The 20911-nt window shown below is 47.9% G+C and overlaps 1 protein-coding gene and 1 non-coding gene across 2 annotated transcripts; both read left to right on the top strand.

Annotated features, from left to right (window-relative positions):
* The first annotated feature begins 1493 nt into the window (after positions 1-1493).
* On the top strand, positions 1494-13734 carry LOC146431474 (C2 domain-containing protein 3-like). Its single transcript, XM_085074167.1, has 9 exons — positions 1494-1524; positions 1995-2106; positions 6753-6865; positions 8436-8554; positions 10284-10736; positions 10995-11146; positions 12453-12696; positions 13382-13559; positions 13712-13734. Exons 1-9 carry the CDS (start codon positions 1494-1496, stop codon positions 13732-13734), a joined length of 1425 nt encoding a protein of 474 aa, XP_084930293.1.
* LOC146431475 (U2 spliceosomal RNA) lies at positions 4352-4541 on the top strand. The gene has a single exon (XR_014855014.1). It is a non-coding gene; the product is annotated as a U2 spliceosomal RNA (small nuclear RNA).
* Positions 13735-20911: the final 7177 nt, after the last annotated feature.

The following is a 20911-nucleotide window of genomic DNA, read 5'->3' as shown; positions in this document are numbered from 1 at the left end:
CCTGACAGCATAAGAGCTCTCAAGAATCTTCACCACTGTCAAGACAGCCACTTGACCCCAATGAATGCAGGATCTCCTGCAAGGACTGATGCTGCCACCACTGCAGCTTCTCTGCTTCCACACAGGGAACCCGGCAGAGCACGGCCACGACACCCTCTGCACGCTGCAGCTGGCCACAGCAGGGCAGGGTGGAGAGGGAGGCAGCAGCACTTTGGGGAGGCGGCAAAGAAAAGCCAGGAAGAATGACCTCTGAGCCAGGACGAGGCCAAGGCCCGTGGTGGCAATGACAGCAGCGGTGGAACTCCCCAGCAGCAGTGGAACTCCCCAGGTAACCGGTGGCAGCAGATGCACCCACGATAATCAAAGCGCTCCGGCTAACTGACCTGGCGCCGGGTCACCCACGACCGTACCTCCAAAATGACCCGCTGTCACCACACCCTGCTGTCTAATTGCACCGGCACCGGATCACCCACGGCCATACCTGCAAACTGACCCACTGTCACCACACCCTGCCGTGTTTGCCAGCCTGGTGCTTTTTTCCATATCTAGAATGTGGAATTTCCGGACAAGGAGGTTGCTTTTTCAAAATTCTACAGGTGAGGACGCTCCAGTGCTTTTCCTCAACATGAAAATTACGGCTTTTGGATTTTCTTTATGCCCCTGACAATCTGCACGCTTTTGGATTCTGGCTGCGTCGGTCTGTGCGCTCTATGAAAAACATTCTACCGTTTGGACCTTCCGAGAAACGGAAATCTTCCAGGATTTATGAAGCGATACAACGAAACCTTTTCTCAAAACTGTATTCTTATTCCCACCCCCTAAACTTTTATATAATTACACTCATCTATTTACATTATATCTATTTGCACTTATTATAGAGAAAATACTTACAAATCCATTGACACTTATGGAACCTCTCCTAAGACACAAGCCACGTATTTACAATGTTCAGCTTGTACATTTTGACACTTCAATATCACATCAGACTTCTACGCTCTAACCGTACACATCTACTCATATCAAACCTCTCTTTACATTAATATCTAATATCTGATTAGACTTTGTACAGAACAGCTAATAGATCTCTTTATTCTTTTTTTACATTTTGTCCTATATATCATCCTGCCTTATAAGTTAAGCTCTTTCATTGGTTCATTTATATACACAACACTTGTGTTTGCACTTTAAAATCTTCTATCTGCTTTGGCCTTGCATGGACAAGCTTATGCAGGACACACATTACTCTCTCTGTCTCATCTGCATGGTGCCCCAAGGAAGATTTTACAAGATCATTGTCTCAAAGGAACAACAGAAAAATGGCAACACCTCCCTAGCTCAACATTTCTTTTTCCTCTTTTCCTAATTGCTCTTCCCATTTCACATGTTGCCTTTTTAATGCATGTTTAAAGGACTGCAATTACCACTGCTCCAGAAGAATTTGGGAAGTGCTGCTTCTCCCTCTGGCTCACCGTGGAACAAAATCCAGACGCGAGATGCCGCTCTGTAGCTGTAGAAAACCTCCGGGTATTCATACGAACAATACACTAAATAAATGAAATTCTGTGCCTTCAAAGAAATTCCCCATGTCTGGAAAATCTAACAAAATACATTAAAAAACTCTCCTAATCAAGTATGTATCCATTTCAATGCTGAACAGACACACTTTGAACTTTTAAAAACTTCTGCCTTTGGTGCTACCCCTTCTTACATTACAAAAATTGCAAATTCTGACCTCAAATCTGGGTTCTGGGGGACCATAGGCAACTACACCACGGCTGTCACCAGCCCAGATCCTACCTAGGCCCGTATGGGATACAGGTTCACCTTGGGGTTACACACAGCTGCTCTGCCAAAAATTCCTCCTGCAGGCACAAGATTACACGGCAGATGTTCTTAGGCACACCGTGAAAGGGGGAGCTTTCAATGGCACTCTGGGATGCAGGGGGCTGCATCACCCACTGCCCTCAATACCTCTCACTCATCCTTCCTTTCAGCTAACGGGCCACGGCCCCCCACCCTCTCCACAGCCCCCTACAGCCCCGTGGTGCCGAGTGCTGCCCTGGACAACACGACACCTGTCAGCTCTGGAGCCCAAATCCTGGTTTTGTAAGCCTGTGGTGGGACTCGGCAATAGGGACTGGGGGCTGCACCTCTCCTGGGGTGACCTTTGGCTCCACTAACCTTGTGTGGTGACAATTCACACGGTAGCCAGGACACTGCCCGTGTCACATGGGTTCACCCCCCATGCCGGTTAGGGCTCGCCGCTCCATACCCCACCTGTCCTGGACACGCTCTCACTCCCCCAGCGGAGGCACTACCCTGGGGCTCTGCACCCTGTACACATTTACCTGTATTTCTCTGACATCCCCTCCTATGCCACCGCCAGCAACCCGCCTTGGGACCGGGCTCTGTCTCCCACACCCTTCTCCCTTCTGCTGCTCCCCATGCCTCTCCCACAAATGTTTACTAATGCATTCTATTGCTGATCAAACAGAGAAATAATTAACACATTCACACTTTTCATTAGGAGTTTATTTATTAAAGGAATCATGGGGAGTAATAAGCAAAAATAAATCGCATCAGCCTGCACTTACCACGCAGTTTTTCCTTGCTTAATAAGGTGATGCTGAACTCTCTCAGCAGGACTAAAAAATCCAGCTCTCCGGTTTAATAAAAGCCACCTTAGACCCACTGGGCCCAAAACTGTAAGAAATGTCACACTTGTTTTATAGAGCTCTGCAACTAGTCACATTGGATACTGCTTTCGGGACTGCCACAATGACAGTCTTGCCATCCTGGGAAGCTCTGGCTCTGAAGAGCCTGCTTGCTGGCAGCTCCTGCAGCCAAAATTTATCCAGTATCTTCAGCACCACCTTCATGCCACCCTAGGCAGCTGAACCGGGACACCCAGGACATTCCAGGCAGAGGTCCCTGCAGAACCATAAAAATCGTTCAGTGCTTTGCAAAGCAAAGCTCAGAGGGATACAAGGCATTTTTCAGGAAAACCCACCAAAAACCCAGAAATTTTAGTGACCGAAGAACACGCTTTTTGGAATGCAACTGCAGCCCGGCTCGTACCGAACGCTACGCCTAGCCACACTTTTAAGGGTGTGGAAAATGCCTTCAAAAACAGGTTATCCCATGACCACCTCCCACTGACAGGATCCTTGGGGCAACTCTTAGATTTTTGCATGTTCAACTGACAATAGGAAAACGGGACAGGTGTTTGGGATTTCTCTGAGCACGGTCTAGCAGCTCACAATACCCTTTGGGCTTTTACTTTGGTATTTTTATAACCTGGGGTTTTAATTATTTTCTGACCTGTGCTTGTCATGGGCCTCAAGCATCCTATTCCAGCCTCTTGGCTTCATTTGCCGTCTTCCACCGCATTTATCCTCGCATGGAAACTGCTAAAAAGCACAAAACAATGACACACGCTTCACACTTCAAACGCAAATAAATTACAATTACGAAAAATCTCACTGCCACTTTTCTAAACTATTCATCACAGACCTTAGAAAAAGCAAAGGTGATCTGTCCCTGACAGGACCCCGCTGGGACACCCGAGCAGACTCAGCGGGGCGCGGGGAGGCAGGCGGCTTTGGGGACGATTCACAGACACGCTGCCGCTGCCCGCAGGGACACAAGCCGTACCACCGGCTGCGGCTCCGCTCCCGCCCGCCCCTGTGGCCGCAGTGCCTCCCCCGGCGCCTCCCCCGGCGCCTCCCCCGGCGCCTCCCCCGGCGCCTCCCCCGGCGCCTCCCCCGGCGCCTCCCCCGGCGCCTCCCCCGGCGCCTCCCCCGGCGCCTCCCCCGGCGCCTCCCCCGGCGCCTCCCCCGGCGCCTCCCCCGGCGCCCCCCCCCGCGCCGCCCCCGGCGCCGCCCCCGGCGCCTCCCCCGGCGCCTCCCCCGGCGCCTCCCCCGGCGCCTCCCCCGGCGCCTCCCCCGGCGCCTCCCCCGGCGCCTCCCCCGGCGCCTCCCCCGGCGCCTCCCCCGGCGCCTCCCCCGGCGCCTCCCCCCGCGCCTCCCCCGGCGCCTCCCCCGGCGCCTCCCCCGGCGCCTCCCCCGGCGCCTCCCCCGGCGCCTCCCCCGGCGCCTCTTTGCCGGGGCGGAACCCGAATGCGGACGGGAGGGAGAGCCAGGGGTGGGGCTGTGCGGATTCAACAGTCACAGCACAAACGGGCTGCTCGGAAGGGTGGCTGTGAGATTTGCGGGCTTCCAGGGCTCTGTGCTTGTGAGGCGCGGGCAGGGGAGCGCGGAATGCAGCGTGGGAGGAGCTCGGGAACAACGCGAGGGCGGTGGGCGAGTCAGGGGCGAGAGCGGCTGGGGACCGCCTTTGGAATTCCCTGTGTATCGTTCCTCGCCTTTTTGGCTAAGATCAAGTGTAGTATCTATTCTTATCAGTTTAATATCTGATACGTCCTCGATGGGAGGACTTTATATTACAGGATTTTTGGGCTCGGGAGTCGGATCCGGAGCTTGCTCCCTCCGCTCCGCGCGTGGTACGGGTATTGCGGTGCCTCCGGGAACGGTGCACCCCGCCGGGGACCTCTGGTCGGTTAAAAACACATTTAAACCCGAGTAAACGTGATTATCCGCACTTAAGGGTAAACCGCAGCTCTCCGGACCCCTGAGAAGCTGCCAAAGCTCGGGCGGCTGTGATTCTCTCCTCCCTTCTCCTCGCAGGGTGCGGCGAAATGGCGGCGCTTCCCCCGTGCTTTTGCGTGCTATTTGGGTTAAACTCGGGGATCTCGCCGCTTTCTGAGGGGGTTTCCGATTTATATCAGGGTAATGGAGGACATTAATGTCATTTAAATGAATCTGGGAGGGGATTTGGGGCAGTTTTGCCACATAAACACGTGAAGGAGGTGAGCAGCGGGGCGGGGGAGCCGCACGGCTTTCTTTTTGCAGCTCTTTGACCGCGGATATTTCTACGATGCAAATAAAAATCTCAATTCTTTTTAAAAACACCGATTTTGTTTATTTGTAAAGTAAAAAAGGTGCAGAGCTTCATCACAGCCGCTTCGGCAGCGGCTGGGAGGTCCTGGGGTGACCTAGGAGATCCCGGAGTCCCCAAAGCCGGAAAATTCCCTAAAGCCCCTCCCGACCTTCCCCGGTTTCCTCAGGAATTTTGGGGGCGATGTGACAATTTTGGGGGATTTTCGCGCGTTCCCCGCGTCCTCCCCGGGATTTCCCCCCTCCCCTGCTCTTACCGCAGCCCCGAGGGTCCCTCTGCTGCCCCCGAAAAGCCTCAAAAAGGGGCAAGAAATCCCCGATCCGCCCCGTCCCGAACCTGCCCGGCAGAGCGGCGTTGGCCCGAGCCGCGCCTCATGAGGGAATATGCAAATTAGAAGGGCATGGGCGGGGTTTGGGGGGCAGGAGTGGTTATGCAAATGAGAGAACGCCGAGAGGGAGTGGCTTCGTGGGAGAAAGGGGCGGGGTTATGCTAATTTAGATTACCTCATGCGCGAACGGCATCTTGGGAGAAAGGGGCGGGGTTATGCTAATTTAGATTACCTCATGCGCGAACGGCCTCTTGGGGAAAATGGGCGGAGTTATGCAAACTAGCCGAAACGCGGCACGAGTTGCAGTCTCTGTAAAGGGGCGGGGTCATGCAAATTAATGCACAATCCCGCATGAATGGCGTCTGGGGAAAAGAGGTCCGGCCATGCAAATTAGATCACTGCGCGCAGCGATCGGCGGCATCATGGCGGATGAAGGTCGGTCAGGCAAACTCGATTCCTTAGCGGCGCGAATGGCATCTTGAGAGCTTTACTGGGGGATTTGCAGAGTTTAGGCCTCGGTGCGCGGGGGGCGCGGGGGGAAATGGGGTTTCAAGCCTTTCCTGAGTCCCCGAAAAAAGACCTTTTTTCCATTTTTCCCCACACAAATCCCCGCAGCTCCTCTCGGCCCCGGCTCGGCAAATCCAACCGCATGGTCCGAGCGGCCAAAAGCCCGAGCGCGGCACCTTCGCCGTGCCTCTGCCGGCCTGTCCGGCCCCGCTGGCCGCGCGGAGAATCCATGAAAAATCTCCTGCAGCTCCCGAGCCTTTCCGCTTCTCCCGGAGCTCCCAGCGCCTCACGAGCTTCCCGCGCGGCCGGCCGGAGCGGCGGGGTGATGCATATTAGAGAACCGGAGCACCGCCGTGATTTCGGGTCAGTGCTTCAGAAACATGTGCTGGCAGTGCGGGAACAGCGGGAAAGAGTCTCTAAATTGCTGGAAAGGAGGTGCGGGGCGGCGCGGGGGAGACAGCGAGGTGTGTGTTTGTCGAGCGGGGTGCCGCCGGGAGTGGGGGAAGGAGATTGTCATCGCCGCTCGGCCGTTTGGCTAAGATCGAGTGTAGTGTTTATAGTTATTTATTCGGTTTTGGGTACGTCCCAAGCTCTTCTGAGGCTTTCCCATTTCTCTGCTCCTCTCAGGACACTGTATCCCATTAACTTGGGAAAGTTAGAGATGTGACTAATTTATCCTGCTGTGGGCTCACTTCGGGCTGTGCCTTTCCCAGGGTTTTGGGGAGGTGCAAATGTATTTTGTGCCTGACGGAACACTGAAAACAGAAGGGGGTTTATTGGAGGAGGATCTGGCATGTATATAATCTGTGGAAGGAATTCACAGAATAGGTATTTCAATTATCCTAAAATAAATAGCATTACAGTAAACTGTGAATCTGAAATTTGCCTGCTGTGTTCAGTTTTGTGACTGCTGTCAGATTCTTGATGGATTGTGATCACCCTTTCACTTTTTTATTGGCAGTACCTTCTTTGTGGAGTACCACTTTCCTGTGGGAGTCTCCAAGGATGATAAAGGACAAGTCTCCGTAACAACAGAAGCAGTTCGAGGAGCTTCAAGTAAAATCACTGATGATGGTAAGAGCATTATTTCCCTCCCCGCCCTTAGATTTAGTTTCGTTGACTCCATCTCTTAGAAATTATTCAGTAGTGTTTTCCGTGTGTTTCCATGCATTGCCTGAAAATCACAGTATGATTCGTGGCACCTCTGCCCCTAGAGTTGCCATGCTGCAGATAGGGGAATGGTCCTCTCAGGGAGAAGGAAGCCAAGTGATTTTTTAATTCTTTTTTTCTTTCAAGAAGTATTCATGCTGGAATTTTCAAATTTCTTTTCCTAGGGAAAGAACAAGTTAGTAAGCCCATTCCTTCCTTTGAACATAAAGCCAATATTCTTTCTGCAATAGTAGGAGAATTATCATGTACTTTTAGAAATACCAGAGATACTTACAGCTCAAATAAATAATTTTCCAGATGTTGATGTATGTCATGTAGTATCTCCAATAGCTCAGATAATCTGCTGGATCCAAGGATCCAGAGTCCTGTGCTCAGATCAGCAGACATTAATCTCTGTACTGAGAGTCACCAGTGTTTGTATCCCTGGGAACAATTTCTGTTTCTGTTCCCACTGAGAAGAGAATGCTGGATGAGCAAGATCCTCTGCCCAGTCTTTGCAGAAACTGGAATGCCAGGGTGACTTTCAAAAGCCTCTCCCATACGGTCAGTCGTTGGCTTTGCATCTTTCTGAGTGGCATTTGGGAGACTTTGAGTTCTCTTGTAAATTCTTCGCTGGTCGTTTGTGACCAGAGAAAACATCTGCTCCTTCTGAACTTCTGTAATGCAACATTGTAGTCCAAAACTAACCCATCCTGCTGCCCTCTGCCTTGTGTAGAGTTCAGCTCTGTGGAACCTACCAAAATAGGTTGGGCTGAAAATAATTTGAGGAAGACATCAAGTCAATCCACTGTAGCATTATCCTTCCTGAGAGCTTTTATCTCATTTATTAAAGATGGCTAATGGGAAAAATTCCATAGCCATCCCAGACAAGGTGGAGGAGTGCTTGGCATCCGGTTGGAAATTTCTTTGTGTAACCTGCTTTTTTGTCATCACAAGACTACTTCCTTGTCCACTGTGAATGCTCTTACTGGATTTGTACTCTGTCCCAGACTGAATGCCAATTCAGTCCATCTCTTCTTGCAGCTATTCCTTCTCTCCTAAAGCTGTGATCTTTCTTGCAGCTCAGCTTTGACTCTCTCAAGAACTGTCTTGAACTATGTTATTTAATATGAGACAGAGTTCTCTCACTGAAGAAGGGCAAGTCTTACTGCATGCTAGAATGGTAGAGACTTGGTGTCACCCTAAGTCTTTAAATGCTGTTACAATTTAAAATTATATTAATTTATCTAATAATGTATTGATTTTTAAATTCTTTTTATTAGCTATTTTTTAATTAATTTATAATCTTAATTTTGTCCTGCTGGCCTCCTGCTATTTCCTGGCCTTGGAAAATGAAAACCAGTTTACTTGGGCCTTGATGTTAATACATAATGCAGAATTAAATGATTGTGTGTGTGTAACAGAGCATTCTCCAGGAGAACATTTATTTCTATCAGGTAATTTTGGATATTTGTTGCTCCACTCTTCCTTCCAGTGGTGAAATTCCAACAGCACTCTGTGTTCCAGGTGCGGTTCGGAGGAACAATGATAGAGCACTGGTGGGGCTCTGACCTGGCTTTTAAAATCTACGTGAGGAAAAGCACACAGAAAAAGGTACTTACTAGAAGATGTTCCTACTTTGTGTATTGAAAAGCAAAGAAATTGTTTGCATTTCCATTTCCTACGGAAGCGCAGACAACCAGATATTGGCAAGGGAAATGATATTACATGTAGATAGTTGAACTGATCGCAGTTCAGTCTTCACAGAATCACTGAATATTCTGAGGGACCCACAGGATCACTCCTGTGGCTGCATAAAGGATTTTCTGAGTTTGAGACTGGCTGGCAAAAAAAACCCCCTTGTCCTTCCCGCATCCTTGAGAGTGATCTCTTGCTATTTGAGCATATTGGATCAATTATAAACATTATCCTTCAATGAGAACACGGCTCCTTCAGTAGTGTAGAATGAGTTCATGTGGATGCAGTTTATATCCTTACCCTGCCCTGTGTAAGGGGAGTCATGTGAGCTGTGAAAAACTGGTGTAACTTGTGCATTTTGGGGGGAAAAAAGTACATTTCTATCCGGTAAGGTTATTTGCACAACCATCTGCCTGTGATGAAGATGGTGAGAGGGATTAACTCAGTTTAGGTTATTTTAATCAACACCAAGGTTGTCTGCCTTTCTTTTAACGGGGGAATAAATAGCATCTTTCAGTATGGAAGTTTTACTAGGATTTAGGATTTTACTAGGCTATTCAAATTTTGCATTAATCTGGAATTGTTTACAGTGTGTTCTGGGAAAATTTGTTTTACTGATGTTCTAGTGAGACTTGAAATTGGAAGTAAAGGAGATTTCCCAAATCCCTGTTGGTACAACCAATGTAGGAGTGGGGAGGGTGTGTGGCTGCTCATGGCTTCCCAGAAAGCTTTTATTTCACAAAAGTTCTTTAAACCTGATAGAAATCTTGCAAAAATGAATTCTTTGCCTGCCCTCAGCCCGTGGCCATTGGCTCGGCAGTGCTTCAGCTCCGCAGGGTGATTGAGGCTGAGCTGCTCAGTGTTAGCTGGGAAATACCTGTGGGTAAAGAAGGAGATCACACACAAGTTGGACCGTTACAGGTATGTGTTTTACCAGCTCAAACTTGAGTTGTTACACACTTTGGCTGCACACTCTTATTTTTAACTCCTCTTTTCTCTCTTTGTTTAATTTGCCATTTCTCAGATACAAAGCTTTGCAAGACTAGTATAAAATAACATGAATCTTTTTTATTGCTTAGGGGTTTGGAGAAATATTTTGAAACTCCTGCATGTCCAGGGATGTTGTCAATAAGCTAGGACTTGAATACAGAAACCACTCTACAGGCAAATTTGAGTGGCACATATTCAGGGCTTGGAGCTTTGGCTTCTGCTTCACATGTGACATGAGCTGAGGTCTCTCCTGCCAAGGAGGCCTTGTGTTCCTTGTCCTTGTCACTTCAGGAATTACTTTCTCCAGCCAAAGTTTTTACCGGTTTGCAGCTTCTGATTGAGAAGCATTAACAGTTTGAGAGATTTGACAGTTCTGAGCAGGTGAAGGGTTAAGAATGGGGTGAGCTTTAAGGTCCCTTCCAACCCAGACCATTCAATGATTCATCTGTAATTGTGTGGTTTTGCACTCCGTTCTGGACTTTATTTCGTCGAGTCACATGTAGTTTATTTTACAGCAAAAGCTGTGGCTGGTAACCGGCGTATGCCTTAGGGTGAGTTCTCGAGCCAAAGGTGTGCTGTTTTCCCTGAGTTTCTGTTGCAGCCCTTGGTTTTGGATGAGGCACATCTGACCAGCCTGTTCTGCCTTGTCCTGCAGGTGTCCCTGGAGCTTGTGGCCAAGAGCAAAGACTCTGCCTGCACCGCTGCCAGGTCAGCCACGGCCCCAGCTCATGCCAAGAGACATCCCCAGCTGAAACTGCAGGAGCCCAGCAGGACAAGTGGGAATGCAGAAAGCACTGTGTGCACCACAAGAAGCCCTGAGGACTGCCAGGAGCCAGGAGCAGGCAGCAGGGACACAGCACAGCCACCACACACCGTGCCAGCCCCCACAGCCCGGGATGGGGTGGCACACAGAGCCCCAGCCGAGGAGGATGGGTTGTTGCTGCATGTGCTGTTGATGGTGCCTGATGGAAAGGATTTTATTGCTGAAGGCTCTGGGCTCCCCACTTCTTGTAATGTGTATTTAAACTGCAAACTGCTCAGCATTGAGGAGGCAACGAGATCCACTGTCGTCTGGGGCACAGCGCAGCCTGCCTTTAATTTTTCTCAGGCAAGTCTCCCATTCTCCATTTCACACTGATTGAAGCATGGTATTCCTCACTGACAAACACATTTCATAGTCAAGTTACCTGTATACATGGAGAAACATTTCTGCTTGCCTCTGTCCAATGCACATTGAATTTTGAACTTCTGTCTCTAAAAAGCACAATTCTGTAGACTGGGATAAAGTAGACTTACCAGAATGCTCTGTACTTAGCCAATATTTTCCAGTGTATTCTGTGTACTAATTCTGCTTTAACGCTTTCAGGTGATGCCTTTTGCATTGACTTCCAGACACTTGGAGCGGCTGAAGAACAATGTGATGATTATTGAAGCGTGGAACAAGCTGGGAAGCCCTGGCTGTGACAAATTGCTGGGATTAGTGAAACTCCCTCTGCATCAGTTTTACATCTCGTTCAAGTAAACTTTTTCTTTTCCCCACATATTTTGGGTTGGGCAATATCCTAACTCAGAGAAAGAAGTCAGGGATGGCGTGTGGGGTTGTGTGGGAGGGTTCTTAGTTACACTTTATAGCAAAAGGCATTTTTGCCCTGCCAAGCTTCCTATAGCTCTTTCCCGCAGTGAGCAGCGTGTGAGTTACACTGTCCTTGTCCAGAAGTACAGATGGAGTGTGAGAAATGAAGTCACTGTGCTGCATCAGGGTTGGTGGCTGCTTAACTTGTGGTCCTGGGACAGACTAAAACCAGAAGAAATCAAAGTGACTACACAGGAAAATGAAGTGTGGCTTTCCGTCGGTGATTTTCCAAGACTGTGACTGATTGGGTTTGCTCCTAATTAAGTTCTGCAGAGATCCCATAGGGATGCTGTCAGTTTGCACAGCCCAGATGTCAAATAACCTCCAAAACCTTCATGTTTTGTGTTCTTATCTATTGGGATTCTCTGGAGTTCTTTGTTCTTTTTGGTTTTAATCTATTGGCTTCTTGTTCAGTTAAGTAATATACCTGCTTAAAACAGTTTAAATTAGTGGAAATACTGGACAGAGGAGATTCTTCCTAATGCAAAGGATTAATTCCTTTTATTTTGGTCAGACCTAATGACAAGTGGAAATCAGACAGTGCTGGAGCTGAATGGCCACTGCTTTGTTAGTTATTACTGTGTCATTTGTATAATTTTTTAGTAATCCGCTGTAATTTACTTGTGTATGTCTTAGAATCACCGAACGGTTTGGCTTGGGAGGAACCTTAAAGCCCTTCCAGTCCCACTCCCTGCACTGGGCAGGGACACCTTCCACTAAACCAGATTGCTCCAAGCTCCATCCAACCTGGCCTTGAATAACTCCAGTGTATTATTGGAAATTTTTCGATCATTCTGGGAGGTTGTCGCTGTTCCTTCTTTTCTTCCATCCCCAAAGGCACATAACTGCCTCCTAAAAGTATAGCGTGGCTACAGGGTGTTAATGGGAGTCTTGTTCCCATTCTTCCCCTCACTCACAGATCTCTAGGGTGGCTCATAGCTAAGGCCCTGTTAGGTTTTGGGAAGGTGTCCTTTGTCATTGCTGAAAATGGCCTCTTGTACTCAGCAGCTCATGGATCTCTGCTCTGTGAAGACTGGATGTAATTGAGACAAATTTCAGAGGAATGGAGATGGATTGTTTTTTATCAGCATTGAAAACCCTGTCTAAAATGAGTTCTGTGTGCTCGTGTTCCTACTCAGATGCTCATTCTGACGCTGAGGCTTTTTTGTTTGTTTTGTTTTTGTTTTGCAGAGATCCCAGGGTTTCCCAGCTGCTCCTGCAGGCTCAGTACCCCGTGGTGTCTGTGGATGGCCACATGCCTGTGGTTGATGTTTCCACCGGCAGCACAAACGGGAGCCTGAGGGTCATCCTGGCAGTGGGATCAGCTGCTCAAATAGTGGCACTGCAAAGGCTGAAAACTGAAGAAGGAATGGTACCTCCTGTCACACAACGTCCTCCCCACTCTCTGGACCATCCTCCTACAAAACCCGCAATGGTATTTATTGTTCAGTAAATCTTGAGTCTCGCTGTTAAGGACATGTGGAAAGGGTTTTACCGGTGGGTTCATTAACAGGCGAGTGATCCTCAATCTCTTGATGCTGTAGCAAATTTTGTCATATTCTACATATTCTGCACAGAGTTATATTCTTTATACGCTTTTTTTACCAGCATTTTCTCACCAGTCCTGACATTATTGCCCTTTCAATTGCCTTGCATATCCACTGCTTCTATCTTCACAAGTCCAGTAAAAAAAAAAAAAACCCAGGAAAAATACAGAAAATCTCAGTTCTCACAGTCTTATTGGAGAGGTTTTGCCAACCTTTAAGTTGGATAGGTGGGAACTTTTATGCTTTTTATATGCTTTGCAACAAAAAAAAATTTCTTTCAGGCTTTCTATGTTTCTGTAAACTTTTAGGAGGAAAATGGCAGGTAATTGTTCTGCCCCCCATTTCATGCTTCTTAGCTCCTGATCACATGTCATTGTTTAGGTTGGAAAAGACCTCTATGCTCATCGAGTCCAGCCACTAACCCAGCTCTGCCAAGGCCACCATTAAACCATGTCACCAAATGTTACACCCACATGGCTTTTAAAAACCTCCACTTCCCTGGGCAGCTTGTTGAAATGTTCCCAGTCTCCTAAAGTCATCCTTTCCGTGTGGCTTCCCTTTTTTTGTTAGCAGGTAGGCCCAAAAGGGGGAGAGCTGATGGAGCATGTGTTTGAGATCCATGTGGAGAGTGTGAAGGGACTCACACCCTTACAGTCCACGGTGTGGGGAGAGGCTGACTGCTACATCCAGTACTATTTCCCAGTTCAAGAGCCTGGTTGTGGTGCACTGCAAGGACTTGGATTGCATGATGGTAAGTTTGTTTCATCATTTTCCCTTATTTAGAGCATTGCTTCTTTAATTAAATATTGTTTAGTCATGTTCTCTCTGCCTAAGTAAGATGGGGCTTTTTTTCCTGAGCTTTCATGCAGCCAGTGCTTGTTTTCTTTGGAAAATTTGGCTTAGGCTACGTCACAGTTGGATATTAAGGAAAATATCTTCATCAAAAGAGTTATCAAGCTCTGACACAGCTACCCAGGCCAATGGTGGAGTCGCCATCCCTGTAAATGTTCAGAAAGTGTTTGGATATGGCACTTGGGTACATGAATTACTGGTGGCCTTGGCAGTGCTGGGTTAACAGTTGGGCTTGGTGACCTTAGAGGGATTTTCCAACCTCAACAATTCTGTGATTTTCATGGATACACCAAGAGAAGAGTTGCTTAGTTTAGATCACTAGGATTGACATAGAATGGTTTGGGTGGGAAGGGACCTTAAAGCCCATCGAGTGCCACCCTGCCTGTCCCCCAGGGACACCTTCCCCTATCCCAGGTTGCTCCTAGCCTCATCCAACCTGGCCCTGGACACTTCCAGAGATGGGGCAGCCACAGCTTCTCTGGGCAATCTGTGCCAGAGCCACCCTCAAGGGGAAGAATTTCTTCCCGATATCCAATCTAAACACACCATTTATCAGATTATAAAAGAGTATTTAAATATTTGCAATGGTAGGAAAGAACACAGTGTTGAGTGTTTTGAAGCACTAACATCTATTCCCACTGAAAAATGACAGTCCATTGTTCCACAGTAAGTCCTGTGGGATTTTTGTAGTGTCTTTTTAGCAGAAGTTCCCAGCCTGTGGCTCACAGGGTCGTGGGGCTGCATGGATTGCTTGTAAAAGCTTTGAACTGAAGCTCAGAAGAGCTTTCTCCTAGAGGATTTTGTTTCCTGTCTATGGGTCCTGCCTCCTGAAGGATTGCAAGCCGAAAAAGGTTGAAAGCCACAATTGCAACTATTTTTAACCAAGTCTGCTCAATTCACAGGCATCACTTTAAAGTCATTTCGAACAGCTACCACTCTGTGTGTCCCTGATCCCATCTTTAATGATGAGCATCATCATTCCCTGTTGGTTCCTGCTGATGTCCCAGTCCAGAGGCTCCTGGTCAGTGCATTTATGGCACCAGGAGCAGCAGGAGGAGGAATCCAGTTTGAAGTCTGGTGCAGGTACAGAACACTATCCTATTCTTTGTAGATAGCACAGCAATACAGGTAGAGATAGATGTGATCCTGAAAAATCTGCAGCTCTGGGATGGATATTCCGTAATATCATTTTATAATAGGAGAAAAAAAAAGTAAGCTCATCAGCATTTGGTGATGAGTATCTGCACTTAAGCCGTGAGTCTTTTTCCCCACCGAGAGTCCTAATGAATCCTTTCTTTTTATAATTTACTTAGAAAGTTCTTAGTTTGCTTTCTTCCATCTTTTAATCAGCATAACAATCTAAAAGTAGTGTTTAAATGCTTGACACATGTATGAAATAAATGAAATACATTTAATTTATGAAATTTCATATCATTTATGAAATGAAATAAATGAAATACATTTACTTGAGTTTCTCCCTTAGCTGGGGACACTAATTAGGGTATAAAGACACTCAAATTAAAGTTGACTTCTGTGCAGTTGTGAGGGAAATGCTAAGGCTGTTTTTTTGTGTCTTACCAGGTATTATTACCCAAATGTCAGAGACCAGCTGGTTCCCAAAGGGGCCTTGCCTTTGTCACGGCTCTGTGCCATGGTGACTATGCAGCATCGTGAAGAAGTAGGGATACAAACATTCAGTCTTCCCTTGGTTCCCCGGACTGATTCCTCAGAGGAATTTAATCTGCGCTCTTCAGGTGAGGAAGCTTGTGGGCTTTCACTTCATGGGGTAAAATGCGGCTCAGCTGGGGAAACCTCAGAGGAGCACATCAGTGTTGGATGGTGTGTTAGCAAAGGACAAAGGAAATGGCCTCAAGTTGTGCCAGGGAGGATATTAGGGAAATTTCTTCCCCCAAAGGGCTGTCCAGTCCTGGCACAGGCCATGGTAGAGTCCCCATCCCTGGCAGGATTTAACAGCTATGTGGATGTGGCACCTGGGGACAGGGGGTAGTGGTGGCCTTGGCAGTGCTGGAGGAATGGTTGGACTCCATGATTTTATTGGCCTTTTGCAGCCAAACCAATTCTCTGATTCTGTGTAAAATTTGGCTAAAATAGGCTTTTAAAATAAGCTAAAATTAGCCTAGAAATGGGCTTTTATTTGCTTTCAAGGGAAAAAAAATTATGTATTTGTGTTGGCAACTGAAACCAGCCAGGAGTGGTTTTCCTCCCAGCTTTCACTATCACCATAATGAGTGAAAAATCAGTGATTAAACACGGGCAATCCTCAAACTCCAGAAAAGTTTTCAAAAGCTCTCTCTGTATATTTAACTGCTTTGCTGCTAGTAAGCCCCAGCCTGCAGTCAAGCTTCTCATGTAAGGTGAAGGAGGAGGATCTGAAGAATGGCTGTTTGTGGTACATAGTGTAAGCAGAGATGCCTCTTGTGGCTCTTTAAATAAAATAAACATCAGCTCTGAGAAGGCCACAAGGAACTCTGCGGCAGCTTTTTGGAAAAAAGTGGGGGTAAAACAAGCTGGGAGTGGCCAGGGAGGTCAGCGTGCTTCAGTTTTTTTGTAATAGGTGAGCACCGTGCAGTAGAACACAATAGTGTTTGTTTCAACACCTCTTGGAAGACTGAATTGCGGCAGGTGCAGTTCCTGGATTTCGCCACAGGATGGAGACACTGAGGTGATCGAATAATGCCGGCAGGTGCAGTGCCCGGAGTAGTCCACAGGAGGGAGACACTGAGCTAATCCCATAATGTTGGTATGGTGCAGTTCCTAGGTTTCACCACATAATGGAGACAATGAGTCACCCCCTAGTTGGCAGCAGGGTGCAGTTCCTGGGTTTCACCACATGATGGAGACAAAGAGTCACCCCCTAGTTGGCAGCAGGGTGCAGTTCCTGGGTTTCACCACATGATGGAGACAATGAGTCACCCCCTAGTTGGCAGCAGGGTGCAGTTCGTGGGTTTCACCACATGATGGAGACAATGAGTCACCCACTAGTTGGCAGCAGGGTGCAGTTCGTGGGTTTCACCACATGATGGAGACAAAGAGTCACCCCCTAATTGGCAGCAGGGTGCAGTTCGTGGGTTTCACCACATGATGGAGACAAAGAGTCACCCCCTAATTGGCAGCAGGGTGCAGTTCGTGGGTTTCACCACATGATGGAGACAATGAGTCACCCCCCTAGTTGGCAGCAGGGTGCAGTTCGTGGGTTTCACCACAGGAGTGAGACACTGAGCCCATATAGTCAGTTGTGGTTTAAGCTGCGTAGCTAAATATTGGTGATGTTGGCTGTACCTGCAGGAATAGCTGACTGTTTCTTTCCATCCTTTCTTTCTTTTAATCCAGGTTTGCTCGATGTGAGTGTGAGATACCAACGATGCATGAAAGCAGCAGCAGGAATAACTGCTCAATCTGTTTCGCTTTCTATACAAATACACAGGGCAGCTGGTTTGCAAGCAGCAGCCAGGTAAAGCCTAATTTAAAAAGGAGCATTTTTCACTTAAAACAGCTTTATCTAGAGGCAGCAGGCTGAGTCATGAGATTAGAACAAATTTTTACTGGCCAGTTTTCCATCTGCAGAGAACAAGATTCAAAGGGGGTTCTGCTCCAAAGTGAAAATAACTTTATAAAGACCATCAGCAGTTATTGTCCCTGAAATTGCAGTACAGGGTGGTAGCATCTGTTCTGCAGATGGATCGAGACTGGAAGGTCATGTTTTCATGCATTTCCACATTTTTCTGCACCAAAGTCTCATATAAAAATTGGCTGATATAAGATGGTACCTATTTGGGCATTGGATCCTGGTATTGCTGGTGCTACTTGAAAGCTAGCTGAGGTTCTTTTCTTGCATTTCACTGTGAAAACCTCCATAAACTAACTAGGAAATGAAGCATGTCCCTTTCCACCATAAGGCTTCTGCTCCAATTGCATGGTATAAGTCAAGGGAATGGAATGACTCTTCATCCGTCATGTGTATGACCTGAGTAATACCTGGGTCTGGTTTACTTGTAAATTATTCCATTTGTTAATTTCACCTGCTTTTGCTGGTCAGTCCTGATCTGTAAAAATAATTTGGTTTGGCCTTTGGCTTCTTTCTGGAGCAGGTTCTATGGGAAGTTATTCAACAGTACAGTATATTCTTGAAAGTGCTGAGTACTTTCTCAGATAAAAGCACAGCCACCTGTGAGGGACCTTGTGAGTTCCTCTCACCATTTCATATCTGTTCCTAGTACGTTCAGGTGGAAAGAAAATATGAAAATGCTATGCAGCCAGAACCCACATCCATTTTGACTTCATTCACTGTTAGTCCCACCTTTTCAGCTTTACTTTATCATGTTGGTTGCTAGATTCCTCATACGTTAGATTCATTCTCTTCCTTCTTTTCTCTTTTTTCACATGTGAAATGAAGAGCTGTGGCCCAGAAGAAGGCCTCTGTGCAGTACTTCTCAGGGGTGGGAGTGAACACTTATGTGTGTGTGCTGCTGCCCTTCCTGCCCCAGGCACAGACACACAGCACAAGAGTTGTGCCCTGTACTTTCTGCCCAGAGTTTGAGCAACACATGGACTTTCTTTGTCATCTCATCGTTCAGAAAAGCAGTGGAGAAGCCTCTTCTCTGGGGGAGCTCTTGCAGTCTGCCAGCATTGTGTTCTCTGTCTATCATCAGAGCACCAAGTCGGGTAAGGACAGCAGGTGTGATTACAAGGACTGAATGCTGGTGCAGAAGTCTCCTTAAGTTTAGCACAGGAAAAGAAATATTCATAGAATAATGGAATACTTTGGGTTGAGACTCACAAAAACCTCCCTGCAATGAGCAGGGCCAGCTTCCAGCAGGTCAGGTTGCTCAGAGCTCCATGCAGCCTGAATTTGACTGTTCCCAGGGAGCTCTGCAGTTGCTAATAGATGTAATTACCTGAGCTGTCTTTGGCAGAGACTGTTCCCCTTGTGCAAAGCATTTTTGAGACTCCCAGTGATCAAGATCACCTCTTAAAGGAAAATATAATGCATTTAAAAGGGTTAGAAGTGTTTTCAAGATGATAGCTGAGCCATTTGCTTTTGAGGCATTAGATCTTTCTTGCAAAGGAAGTACTCTGAAAGCACCTGCAGCAGCTGTGCCAGCTGCTCTCCAGTCAATCACTTCCAAAGCTTTTTTTTCCAAAAATTTTAAGGTGGGAACTGACCTTAAAGCTCATCTCATTCCAACCCCCTGCCATGGGCAGGGACACCTTCCACTACCCCAGGTTGCTCCAAGCCCTGTCCAGCCTGGCCTTGGACATTTGCAGGGATCCAGGGGCAGCCACAGCTTCTCTGGGCAGCTTGTGCCAGGGCCTCACCACCCTCATGAGGAAGAATTTCTTCCTAATATCTAATCTAAATCACTCCTCTGTTAGTTTAAACCAAATCCCTGTCTTGTCCTGTCAGCTGGCTCAGTTTTGTTGTGACAGAGCATTTCCTCTCCACTGTGAGGATATTTGGTCTCAGGGGTTCCGCAAATTATAAAGTAAAATAATAATTGAAAGCCAAAAGGCTTTCAGGTGAGGTCCCTGGAAGTGTCTACCCCACTGTCATTGCTTTGGCTTCATAAAAGGAGACCTTGGCTGAGGGTGGATGCCCACAAGTTGAGAATTCACACACCAGAGCCCCATTCCTGGCTTTGGATCTTTCTCTTTCTCATTGGGTTCTTTTTCTGTGCATACAGCTTGTCACCTGCTGCTGTACTTTGCCATGAGCTGAAACCAAGCTCAGGGCAGAGCTCTCACACCTTGTCCCTTCTCTCCACAGAGCAGGAGTGCAGCAGTGCCCAAAGGCATTCCCTACAGAAGGCCAGATCTCCCCAGGCCCATCCCTGACCTCTCGGAAGAAGAAGCCAAAAGGATTGCCAGGATCTTTTCTGCTCAGATCTCCAAGAAGGAATAGTGCTGGCAAGAGGCAATCCACAGCAGAGCTTCCTAAGCCATGGCAAAGGCTGAGTCCTCCAGCACAGGGGAGGTGGAAGCCACAGCTTTTAGGCTCTGGTTTTAGTTTGCCTGATTGGTCCATTAATTAAAGTCCCCTATTTAGAAGGGCTTAAAGCCTATGGTCACCCAGGGAGCTGCATTTTGCAGGGGCAGGTCCCCAGTGAGTAGCACCCCTGTGGGTAATCCACAACCTGTTATCTGCTCTCCAGGTAGTCCAGTTTTAGGATTTTTTCCTGTAAAATGGCGCTTTCAAAAAAGGTTGGTGGGCAGCACAATTCTCTGTTTCTACAGGTGCCCAAAGTGCTTGTGTGAACGCAGGCCAAGGGCACTGTAAAATCTGGTGTGTGTGCAAAAGGAGGTGACTAGAAAGAGGAGACGTTTATATTTATATTATTTTTGTACACCTTTCAGAGAACAGATTTTGATGCCAGCAGAGCTCAGTTGTTTTTGTACTGCTTCCTTCAGTGCTTGTTTCAATAAAATTCCCCTGGTTTCTCGTCAGCCTGTGCGAAGTGTCCCTGTGCCAGGGCAGGAACCTTTCCTCAACAGGAGACAGGAATCTGTCCCACATGAGCTTCCAAGTGTGAGAAGTGCTGCTGGGAGCTGAGATGTCCAGGAGCACGTGGAAAGGTCACTGCTTTGCTGAGGAATTCTGTATCACTGTGCAGCACAGCCCATGTGGGATGAGTGGCTTCCATTCTGAGCTGCTTTTCCAACCATGCATGGAATTCAGGATTTCAGCAGCCAAAGGATCAGCATCCCTTTTTTCTCCCACTTCTGCAGTGTTGTTTTTCCCAGGGGACAGCCTGAGTGCGTAAGTCACTGCTGGCACAACTTGCCCTGTGACTGTGGCTCTTCTCCCTGCCCTTGCTGGGTGGGGATGGAAGGCAAAGGCACCCCGTGTCCCCTGGAAGGACAGCAGTGACGTGCAGGCTGCTTTCTCCTGGTAGCAGCCCCAAAATACTCAGGTAGGATCCTAGCTGGGCTGGGATGGCTGTGACAGAGGAGGTGACAGCACTGACCCCTGAGTTTGTCTCGGGCATGAGGTAAACAAGTCTCTCGCAGTCCCTCCCGGCAGCCCCAGGGCTCTGCCACGCTCCGGAGGGCGTCACGGCTTTGGTGGTGGATTTCACCCCACGGTGCTCCCCAGCTCTGCTCCACGTGAGCCTGGGGAACACGTTCCCCCGGGCAGAGCCAATCCCGCTGGCAGCTCGGCAGCTCTCCGGGATGGATTGTGGCCCCGTGGTTTGGGCAAAGAGACCTTTGCTTGGTTAAAAACAGATTAAAATC

This window comes from Lichenostomus cassidix, chromosome 13 (genome assembly GCF_008360975.1).
Source record: "Lichenostomus cassidix isolate B80296 chromosome 13, HeHo_3.0, whole genome shotgun sequence".
Classification (NCBI taxonomy): domain Eukaryota; kingdom Metazoa; phylum Chordata; class Aves; order Passeriformes; family Meliphagidae; genus Lichenostomus; species Lichenostomus cassidix.
The sequence above is the reverse complement of the archived record's forward strand: the minus strand, read 5'-3'. Positions and strand labels throughout refer to the sequence as shown.

What these genes read in the sequence shown, in the direction of transcription:
- LOC146431474 (XM_085074167.1), top strand. Translation starts at nt 1,494, where the DNA reads ATGCCGCTCTGTAGCTGTAGAAAACCTCCGG. An exon ending in GGAGCCCAAATCCTGGTTTT is followed by an intron (nt 2,107 to 6,752) that starts GTAAGCCTGTGG and finishes TTTTATTGGCAG; the next exon opens with TACCTTCTTTGTGGAGTACC. An exon ending in CTCCTACAAAACCCGCAATG is followed by an intron (nt 12,697 to 13,381) that starts GTATTTATTGTT and finishes TTTTGTTAGCAG; the next exon opens with GTAGGCCCAAAAGGGGGAGA.